This window comes from Globicephala melas, chromosome 7, assembly GCF_963455315.2.
Source record: "Globicephala melas chromosome 7, mGloMel1.2, whole genome shotgun sequence".
NCBI lineage: Eukaryota > Metazoa > Chordata > Mammalia > Artiodactyla > Delphinidae > Globicephala > Globicephala melas.
This window is the reverse complement of record NC_083320.1, coordinates 19,235,396-19,246,718: the sequence shown is the minus strand read 5'-3', so window position 1 is coordinate 19,246,718 and position 11,323 is coordinate 19,235,396. Positions and strand designations below refer to the sequence as shown.

The window sequence follows — 11,323 nt, the reverse complement described above, 5'->3', positions numbered from 1 at the left end:
CACATGTCTCTCCTGGAGCCAGCACTGACCAGCAATAACCGGGACACCTATTCTTTGCTTGCAGAACAGCAGGAGTGACAACTGGCCTTAGAGACCTGGGTTCTAGTCCCAGCTCTGTTACTCAACATCCAAGGACCTTGGGCAAGTAACTTTCCGGACCTCAGTTTCTTCACCTTCCAGTGGAGATGACAACGTTGAATGAGACATAACCCTTTCAAGTGCAAGTGACAAACACGCAGCCGAAAGGGGCTTAAACCAAAAGGGAAATTTATCAGGTCATGAAATTGAGAAGTGTAGGATTATGTCATGGTGATTCAGGCATGACTGGATCCAGGGATCCAGAGGCATCTTCATCATTCAGCTCTGCTTTCTTCTATATTGATATCGTTCTCTGTCAGTCTTTCTCCCTGTAATGGAAAGATAGTCTCTAGAAGTTCCACGTTTATGGGCTATAGTTCATCAAACATAGCAGAACCTCTAATAGCCCCAGGGATTGAGTTTCATTGGTTCAGCTTGGATTATGTGCCCAATGCTGAGCCAATCATAGGAGTTAGGGGAATGGTCTTCTTTGACTGGCCAGGTTAGGTCACGTGACCACACCTGGAAAGGCAGTGTCAGACCCAACTGAAACACAGTGCACCGAGAGTGGGGAAAAGGTCCCCCAGAGGAATAGGGGGCCTGATACCAGAAATGATGCAAGGCAGCAAACTCATAAACTTTCACCAACAAGGCCACTTATTTGGAGGCTATTAGAAGAGTTAGACGAGAAAGGCATATGAAGTCACTTTGGAAAACGCTACATGTGATTTCTGGTGCCCTAATTCATTATAGAGAAGAAATGGAGGTAGACACATGGCCTCAAAGGTGTTTGAATAATACGTAGTTTAAAAAATAACCTGGGGGTTGGGCTTCCCTGGTGGCGCAGTGGTTGAGAGTCCGCCTGCCGATGCAGGGGACACGGGTTCGTGCCCCGGTCCGGGAAGATCTCACATGCCGCAGAGCAACTAAGCCTGTACGTCACAACTACTGAGCCGGCGTGCTGCAACTACTGAAGCCCGCGTGCCTAGATGTAGCCCGTGCACCGCAACAAGAGAAGGCACCGCAATGAGAAGCCCATGCACCACAACAAAGAGTAGCCCCTGCTCGCCTCAACTAGAGAAATCCCATGTACAGAAAGGAAGACCCAAGGCAGCCAAAAATAAACTAATTAATTAATTTAGAAAAATAATAATAACCTGGGGCTTCCCTGGTGACGCAGTGGTTAAGAATCTGCCTGCCAATGCAGGGGCACGGGTTCGAGCCCTGGTCCGGGAACATCCCACATGCCACGGAGCAACTAAGCCTGTGCGCCACAACTACTGAGCCTGCGCTCTAGAGTCCGCGTGCCACAACTACTGAAGCCTGTGCGCCTAGAGCCCATGCTCCACAACAGGAGAGGCCACCGCGGTGAGAAGCCTGTGCACGGCAACAAAGAGTAGCCCCCGCTCACGGCAACTAGAGAAAGCCCACGTGCAGCAATGAAGACCCCACGCAGCCAAAAATAAATAAATAAAATAAATAAATTTATTTTTAAAAAAAATCCTGTAAGCAGTTCGTTTTTCCCTGAATCACAGGCTGTCTCTCTCTTTTTTCTAAATCACAGAAAAGGAAAAAGGGAGGGGCAGCCTTAGAAGTTCCCAGGAAGGACAGAGAACAGGATAAGTTGTAGAAGAGCCCTGTGTGTCCACATATGTGTGTTGGTGAGGGGTTGTCCTAGTCCTCCCAGGCCCTGGCCACAAATGGAGCCTTTGAAAGCAGGTGGGAAGCTAACCCTAATGGTCAGTAAACCCTAAGCTTGGGCCGAAGGCAGGACAAGGTGGAAGAAAGAGAGAGGACTTGCACTGGTCTGGATTTGAATACAAACTCTGACACTCCGTGGGTAACTCCAGACATGGGACTCATGTCACCGAGCCTCCTTCTGGAGTGGCTGGGAGACCCAAATGAGATGCACAACGGTGTTCAGTGAACAGCAGCCTCTTTTTCCTCTCACTGTTATTAATAAACTTAGTGCTAGTCTATCAGGGACAGTAGGGCAAAGTGATTAAGAACATGGACTCAAGCCAGCCCATCTGGGTTGGAGTCCACACCTTCCACTTATTAACTGGGTGACCTCGGACAAGTTACTGAACTTTTCTGTGCCTCCACTTCTCACCTGTCCAATGAGGATGATGCTAACACCACCTTAGAAGCTGACTGTGAGGATTAAGTGACTTACTACCTGCAGACCTTAGCATAGAGGGTACCCTCTCTACGGTAATGGTTGTTGTTCAATAGATGCCAACCCCAGCTGCTGGAGGGAACATGCTGTCCATGTCACAGGCTCAGAAAGGCGTACCTGCCCAACACAGCCACACGGCTAGTACGTCAACCGCTCCAGAGCATCCTTCCCCTGGCATATCAGGCCCTAAGGGGGGATGGTAACAAGGGTCCTTAACAGATCTCTTCCAGATGGTTAAAAAAATAGACAACCAACTGGATGTTGATCCTTCTGTGATCCACTTTTCCAAAATGCTTTCTCCTCTAAGCAGCTAGCAGGAAACAGCCAGCATCAGGCAGGAAGGAATCTGGGGGGAGTGAAAGAGTTGAGAACATGGGCTCCCAGGAGGTGGGAGCCTGTGTGGATAAGCAGGTGGGGGTCCTATGCAGCTAGAGGAGCCTGACCAAGGGGAGGTGAGGGGGACCAGGGGTGACAGGAAAACTCTAAAGGGTAGAGGGCTCAGGGAGCAAATTTTCCCTCAGGCCAGGAGTCCGGAATAGCTGGGATGGGGGGGGCACAGTAAGGAGGGGGACTATGTGGGCACCCCTTATAGAGCATCTAAAAAAGAGCAGTTTGCTTCTTGGTTTTTTTTGGCCATAAGCCATGTGGAACCTTAGTTCCCAGACCTGTGATCTAAACCGCACCCCCTGCAGTAGAAGTGCGGAGTCTTTTTTTAAACTTTGTCCAAATCAAAAAGATTTTGTTAAACTTTATGTAATTCACATATGAAAGCAAAATGGTTTGCTTTCTTCTCTTAGATTTTATTTAAAGCATCTATTTTTTATTAACTTTATTGAGATATAATTTACCTACCACAAAATTCACCCTTTTAAAGTATACAATTCAATGGGTTTTAGTATATGCACAGTCTAAGTTTAGAACATTTTCAGCATGCCCAAAAGAAACCCTGTCCCCAGTGGATGCCACTCCCTGCCTCCATGCCTCCACTCTTCCCCCACATCAAGCAACCACTGATCTACTTTCTGTCTCTATAGATTTGCCTGTGCTGGACATTTACACATATAAATGGAATCATACAATATGTGGTCTTTTGTGACTGGCTCCTTTCACTCAACATATTTTCAAGGTTCAACCATATTCTAGCATATGTCAGTACTTCACTCCTTTTTATGCTTGAATAATAATATTCCATTATATATATATACACCACGTTTTGTTTATCCATTCATCAGTTGATGAACAGATGGGTGTTCCACTTTTTGACTATTCTGAATAATGATGCTATGAACATCTGTGTATAAGTTTTTTATGTGGACAGATGCTTTCAATTCTCTTGGGTATATACCCCAGAGCGGAATTGCTAAGTCATATAGTAACTCCACGTTTAGCATTTTGAGGAACTAACAGACTACTTCCCAAAGCAGTTGTGAGTTTTCTTCTCTTTTTTTTTGCGGTACGCGGACCTCTCACTGCTGTGGCCTCTTCCGCTGCGGAGCACAGTCTCCGGACATGCAGGCTCAGCGGCCATGGCTCATGGGCCCAGCCGCTCCGCGGCACGTGGGATCTTCCCAGACCAGGGCACGAACCCGTGTCCCCTGCATTGGCAGGCAGACTCTCAACCACTGCGCCACCAGAGAAGCCCTAGTTGTGAGTTTTCTTAATGCCACTGGCGGTGGTTCACGTGCAGAATTCATTTTGGCTTTTAAAAATTAGAAGTCAGGGCTTCCTTGGTGGCGCAGTGGTTAAGAATCTGCCTGCCAATGCAGGGGTACACGGTTTAGAGACCTGGTCCAGGAAGATCCCACATGCCGCGGAGCAACGAAGCCCGTGTGCCACAACTACTGAGCTTGTACTCTAGAGCCCGCAAGCCACAACTACTGAGCCCAAGTGCCACAACCACTGAAGCCCGCGTGCCTAGAGCCTGTGCTCCACAAGAGAAGACACCGCAATGAGAAGCCTGCACACCACACGAAGAGTAACCCCTGCTCACCAAAACTAGAGAAAGCCTGAACACAGCAACGAAGACCCGACACAGCCAAAAATAAAAATAAATAAAATAAATAAATTTAAAAAAAATTAGAACTCAATTTCTTAACATGCAAATTTTAAAACATAAGCATTTTAAAAACTTTTAAGTTCAACTTAGTCATATCATTCTAATCATAAATCTATCTAATGTTATTACTAACTTTTAAGGGGGCCTTAATTAATAATTGGTTCTCTTTACAAAATTAAAACTGCCATAAATATGTTTATGCCATATTTATTCATTCTATATATTCTACTTCCTTTTTAAAAGCAATTGATTGGGTTTTTTTGGCCTCGCCATGCAGCATGCGGAATCTTAGTTCCTCGACCAGGGATCAAGCCCTTGCCTCCTGCGGTGGAAGCGCAGAGTCTTAACCACTGGACTGCCCAGTGGCAATTGCAATTGTCAAAAGCGATTGACTGGGAAAAATAAGTAAAAATAATTCTCTAAAAGAATTTTTTAATAAATTGACAAACCAGCTTCCCAAGTACTTTTAATGCAATCTAAGAAACGTAAACATATAAATATAGTAAAATTTAAGGTTTTTAAAAAAATATTTTGGTCCTACTTACAATCCCAGTAAGAATTGAACTTCAAAGTACACTTGTAAGGTCATTCTAATGATCCATGTCATCCCCCCTGCCTCCTAAGAATGTCAAACGCTCCCTCTGCTGGACAATACCTCAGGCTTGGGCTGAGTCGCAGAAGCCACAGTTCCTACCAATTCTTCCAAGGTCTGGGTGTTTAGTGAAATGGGTTGATGGCCCTTTAAGAGGCGGTAGCTAGCTCCCAGTTGCCATGGAGACAGCTGGTTACAAACTGGGTAGCAGGAGGCAGCATGTCTTCCAAAGTTCAATCCAAAGGTGAGAAGAGAGCTGAGGAATTTGGAGTGGGGACCTGGAAAGGGGTGGGGCATCTTCTCCCTCATCATCCACCCTGGGGTGGCCTTGGAGGATCCTGCTCTTGGGACCCCTGCCCCACCCCTGTCCTTCTTCCCAAGGTCCGCCATCTGCCGTCTCAACCTCTCCTCCCTCCCTAGGCTTCAAAGCCAAGGATCACCAGCCCTCAGCCCAAGAGAGTCTGCCACCCCCAGAGGCCAATGCTGAAGCCGTCAACTTCCTCAACTCCCTCCGTGAGCCTGGGCAGTGGCGGGGCGGGGTGGGGGGGGAGGGGCAAAAGTACGGACGGGAGGGAGGAGAGAAAGCCCAGACCTGGCCACCCCCTCTCTCAGCCTTGATTCTCCTGGGACTCACAAAGGGTGTGAGGCCCGTTAGTTGATATTCTTCAAGGGAAGACCCCAGGGACACAGTGTGGGTAGGGACTGGTGGGGATTGGGGTGGGGGAGCCTTCACCTGCTGACTGCTGTAGAGGCCAATGGAGGGGACGCAGGGGCCACCTGGGGGACGTGGGATGAGGAGGGAGTGGGTGGAGACTGTGGGCGCACTGGTGGCCGGGGGGGCGGGGGCGGTCCGAAAGTTGAGACCTAGGAGCTGGAGCTGGGGCTTTAACTGTCCCCACGGGACCCTCACGCACCCAGGGCAAGAGGAGCTGCTGACGCTATTCTTCTCGGAGACTCTGGTCATGGTCTCCGACACAGGGGAGCCTCAGGGAGAGCTGACCATTGAGGTGCAGAGAGGGAAATACAAAGACCAGTTTGGTGTCACGGAGTACTTCCCATTTGTGCATGCCTTTAGCCGCAGCTCCATGGACAAAATACCCTGCGGAAACTCCATTCTGGGTAGAGTTCCTGCTGCCTGACACCCTCTACCCCCACCCTTCCTCCACTGCCCTCCCCCTCCCACCCCCCAACTCCCAGGACCTTCACTCAGGACCAACGCTTTGACTTCACCTTGGTACTAGAACGAGGCAAAGAGAGTGCATGGGACACGGGGGTGGGGGGGGGGTGACAGGGAAGTTAATCACAGCCTTAGTTTTTCCCTCGGACCACCCTACATCTGAGTCCTCCAGCCCGGGCCACCGCCTCCCTTCCTGCAAACTCCAGCCTTGTCTCTGGTGACAGCAGTGTTCACCTCCTCCCCACAGGCTATCTCTCGTGGAAACTGGAGGTTGTGGAACAACATAATAAGGAGTTCATCAAGGTACCTCCTGGGGCCCCAGCCTTGACCACATATGGAAAGTTTTCTATCCAAATTTCCCCTCAGTTTTCTCATTTATGAAGGAGAAACGACAAGGCGACCTCTGGGGGATCTCGCTCGTATATACGATCCCGTGAGTCCCTGGTTCTCCCCTCCATGCTCTGGCCCTTAGTTCCACGCCCTCCCCATGGAACGGAAGATGAGTTTGCTGAAGCAGGATGATCAGCTGGCCATGACCAGAATCATCAAGGAGGGTGAGGTAAGGATGAGAGCCAGGTGGGAGCCATACTCTACATCCTCTTTGGAACCAGGAACAGGGGACAGATGGTGTCAGGCCAGGAGCCTGGACTAGGGACCATATGGACTAGACCATATGCTCAACACCTGTCTTGCACAACCTCCCTCCATTTCCTGGCTCAAGGTCCCTGACCCAGATTTGTCCTGAACAGGAAGTGAAGACCGAAGTGACTTTTTTCCCCTGGCACTCCATTGCGGGCTTCGTCTCCCAGGCTGCCAACCTGGTGTTGCTGAGGGTGATGGCCTGGAGGCAGACAGTGCCCAGCAACGCCCGTTTCCTGGCCTTGGACACCGAGGGCAAACTCTGCTATTCCACTTACGTGAGGGGTTTCCCTGGGTGGGGAATTGGTCTGGGGTGAACTAGAAGGGGCAAGGAGAATGCTGAGTTGGGAGAAAAGACACCTCTGTGGAGTGGAAGAGGGGGTGGAGTGGGGATAAACCTAGGGCATGGGGGTGAGACTTCCAAGAGCAGGAGAAAGCAAGACCGCATTTGTTAGAGGGAGGACCAAGTGTGAGGCAAGTGGCGTGAGTGAGAAGGACCAAAAGCTGGGAGCAGTGGAAGAAAGCAACGCTTTTTGCACAAAAGTCAGTCCAGGAAAAATAAACATCGTAGGGGCCACTTTTTTTTTTTTTTTTTTTGCGGTACACGGGCCTCTCACTGCTGTGGCCTCTCCCGTTGTGGAGCACAGGCTCCGGACGCGCAGGCTCAGTGGCCATGGCTCACGGGCCTAGCCACCCCACGGCATGTGGGATCTTCCCGGACCGGGGCACGAACCCACGTCCCCTGCATCGGCAGGCAGACTCTCAACCACTGAGCCGCCAGGGAAGCCCCACAGGGGCCACTTTTAAAGACATATATATTTTTTTTTTCTTTCTTTTTTTTTTTTTTTTTTTGCGGTACGCGGGCCGCTCACTGTTGTGGCCTCTCTCCCCTTGCGGAGCACAGGCTCCAGACGTGCAGGCTCAGTAGCCATGGCTCACGGGCCCAGCTGCTCTGCGGCATGTGGGATCTTCCCGGACCGGGGCACGAACCCGTGTCCCCTGCATTTGCAGGCGGACTCTCAACCAATGCGCCACCAGGGGAGCCCAAGACATATTTTTTTTAAGATCAGGAAATGCAACATCTCCAACTGCACTTAAAAATTATTTTATTATGTCTCAACCCTTAAGGGTGTTTCTTATTTTTCTCTTATTTTGGCTAAACTTTCATCATCAACCTACCTAGGACTTCCTGTAATATGTGATTTTGAAGCATGCCTCTGAACACACACTTTGGGGGCTGATTTGACCAACTTCATAAATGACACTCTTGTCTTTTCTATCACAAACATGACAAACAGCAACATGTTTGATACAAAGAGGCACATACCATTTCCCCCCAATTTTCTTTGAAATGTTTTTCTTATGTTAGCAGTTTTCTCCCTGTTGCTGTAGCTGTAACAGGGATTTATTTTTTTTCTAATTATTTATTTATTTTGGCTGCACTGGGTCTTCGTTGCTGCACTCGGGCTTGCTCTAGTTGCGGCAAGCTGGGGCTACTCTGCTGTGGTGCGCGGGCTTCTCTTGTTGCGGAGCACAGGCTCTAGGTGTGTGAGCTTCAGTAGTTGTGGCACGCGGGCTCAGTAGTTGTGGCTCGCAGGCTCTAGAGCAGAGGCTCAGTAGTCGTGGCAGACGGGCTTAGTTGCTCCGCGGCATGTGGGATCTTCCGGGACCAGGGCTCGAACCCCTGTCCCCTGCGTTGGCAGGCAGATTCTTAACCACTGCACCACCAGGGAAGTCCCCAGGAATTTAAATTTCAATTACAATGGGCAGCTTGCACGGGCCTGAGGCAGCCATAAATCTCAGTCTAGTCCTTCCTCAGCATCCCACTACCTCCTCCCCACAAATAGCCCAGCCTCCGCCCTAGCCCACACTCACACCTACTTGGTCATCCCTATTACAGAATCTGCCAACTAGAAGCACTTGGTCATGAAGCTGGCATGGGGACGGGTTGGGGCAGGAGCAGGGTGGAGCTGACTCTCTAAGAGAAAACCCCAACTTAACCTGGGGGTGCATCTCAAATCTTGGGGCGCCTAAGGGTCTGGACAGCCAAGGGCTGCTTATCACTGGTGAACAAGCAGTGAAGCTATAACCTGGAGAGAAGGGCCAGGGTGAGATGTGTGGGGAGGCCCCGGTGGGAATCCACCTCACCTCCCTCCCTTCATTTTGGTTGCTGCCAGCAAGGCCTGGGCTCCCAGACGATCCAGGTGGGCCATCAGCAGGTGGAAGCGTTCACTGTGGAGCAGACTGTACACTCGGAAGAGGGCATCCCCGTGTCCTGCCAGTTTTACCTGCTCTCTGATGGGTGAGCTACTGACGGTGGGGCAAAAGGGGCAGTACTGAGGACAAGCATGGGAGCTCAACCTCCTGGGCTGGGTCGGGGCAAAGGGAGAGTCCTGTTTCTGGGGACACCACCAGGAAGACTTGCTGTGGAGGTCTGAGTGCCCCTGCTTTCTCCACTCATTCACCCTTTTGCATATATGCATTCATTCTCCCGGTCTTCACAATGCCTCCCAAACCTCACCGAAGAGCCCTGAATGGCTGAGGAAGTCAAGGTCAACTCCACAGGGCCTAAGGCGTCGCTAAAGCAGCTGCCACGGGTGTGGGTGTAAAATTGAAAAACACCCAAGTCTGAACAGCTCAGCACTTGATAAAATCAGCAGGCTGGGAGAAGAACCCCAGCACACTGCCAAGCTGTCGCCAGAAAAGTGCGGGCACCAAATCCTGAGAAAATTCGGGAGGGGGAGAAGCATTTGTTTCTTGAAATTTCCAAAGAGGTATTGACAGAATCACTATAGTAGAAAAAAAAAAAAGTAATCAGAACGTTGTGGGCTTTCCTTATTTCATAATTTAACTTGTTTCTATTTTGAGTATCACATAGCAGGAGGCTCGTGATTCTTTTTATTTTTTTAAATTTTTTTGGCTACGCCCCATGGCTTGTAGGATTTTAGTTCCCTGACCAGGATTGAAGCCGGGTTCTTGGCAGTGAAAGCTCGGAGTCCTAACCACTGGACTGCCAGGGAATTCCCTTGTGATTCCTTTAGCGCTCACACCTCTAAATTTAGTCTTGCACACGTGCACACATCTCCAGGGTAGGAAGAGTCCCCAGTTTGAAAAGCAAGGGACATTATCTGGGGATCTAGAAATGAACAGGACCCTGGAACTCAAAGACAAGTGGAGGAGGGGAGGAGGGGGACAGCAGTAAAGGGAGGCCCCCAGAACACCCTTCAAAGGAGTGGGCTGGTCTAGGAAGACTCACACCTTCTTCTTTGTTGCACTCCAGGCACCTGGCCAAGAGGATCCAGGTGGGCTCCCCGGGGTGCTGCATGATCACCAAGGTGCCCACCTTGAGGGAGGCGGGTGAGTGAAGCCCCTGGCTGGTGGGAGAGTGAAGGCGAGGTGAGGAAACCTGGAGCCTTCCAGGGTGCATGGGTGGATTGAGTGTGCCATGGCCCCGGATCGGAGCCCGGGATGAGATGGAGAAGTTTTGCTCTCCAGTCCCTGTCTCCAAGGCAATTCAGGGACGATCATTTTGCTGGGAACCCCCTCCAGCAACTTCGCCCATATGGCCAGAACCCTGGGGTTTTACCTGAGCCTGCCCAGAACTGGTGTTCTTGGGCATCCCTCTGTATCTGAGGAAGGTTCTGGGGTCGGAATAGGCACGCAGCCTTCCTCCCACCCGCACCCACCCCCAGATGATATTGAGCCTCACCCAGTGTTTGAGAAGAAACCCCTGGTGTGGGAGGAGGACATGGAGCTCTACTCGAAGTTCGTGGACCGGAAGGTGAGGAGGGGCTGCAGCCAGCCTGAGGTCCCCATCCCCCCATCCCCCTGCCCAGGGCGTACACTCCACCCTTACTGATCACTTTTTCTGCCCGGTTGAAATGCATCATCCCTAGGGGCTAGGGGACTCCAGCGTCCCTAAGACCTCCACGGGGCGAAGGGGAGGGGAGCTCCTGGGGCGCGGGAGTCCCGGGTCCTGCTCAGGCTCGGACCCCTCCAGGAGGAGCTCCGTCTCAGCCACAACAGCTATCTGCGGCAGCACCCCGAGGCCCAGGCGCTCATCTCCGACTTCCTGCTCTTCCTGCTGCTGCACCAGCCGGCCGATGTGGTCACCTTCGCCGCCGAGTACTTCGGCCCCTTTGCGATGCGACGCCCGCCCACTCCGTCCTTGCGCTCCTCCAACCGGCCCTGCCCCTTCCACGAGCTGGAGCCGGAGGGCCTCGAGGGCGAGGAGGGCTAGGCGGGCAGCAAGGCGTTCCCCCGGGGCCCAGCTGGCCGGGGCGAGGCAGGAAGACAAGGCATCCGGACTGGGCTGGGGCGGCACGCGGGCGGGAGGCACCCGGGAGGCGCGCTTTCCTGCCTGCGGTTTTAATGGGAATAAACGGGGCCCTCCCGAGGCTTGGCTGTGAGCCGGATCCTTCTCTGACCAGCGTCTCGTGTCTCGGGCTTAGCATAGGAACCGTGAACAGGGTTTATCGAGCGATTTTCAGCCTTTCTTCCTAGCTGTTATTATGATCAATATCACTATTTTACAGATAAAAAAATAGAGGTACGAAAAGATTGAGTAACAGAGTAAACACGTGGGAAGTAGGATTCAAACCT

At 51.2% G+C, this 11,323-nt stretch overlaps 1 protein-coding gene across 1 annotated transcript; it reads left to right on the top strand.

Annotated features, from left to right (window-relative positions):
* Positions 1 to 5,050: 5,050 nt before the first annotated feature.
* CATIP (ciliogenesis associated TTC17 interacting protein) lies at positions 5,051 to 11,066 on the top strand. The gene is made up of 10 exons (XM_030849769.2): positions 5,051 to 5,149; positions 5,326 to 5,418; positions 5,824 to 6,024; positions 6,330 to 6,385; positions 6,555 to 6,641; positions 6,832 to 6,999; positions 8,899 to 9,023; positions 10,002 to 10,078; positions 10,414 to 10,502; positions 10,722 to 11,066. The coding sequence occupies exons 1-10, from the start codon at positions 5,125 to 5,127 to the stop codon at positions 10,959 to 10,961; spliced, it is 1,161 nt and encodes a 386-aa protein (XP_030705629.1). The 5' UTR covers positions 5,051 to 5,124; the 3' UTR covers positions 10,962 to 11,066.
* The last annotated feature ends 257 nt before the right edge of the window (positions 11,067 to 11,323 follow it).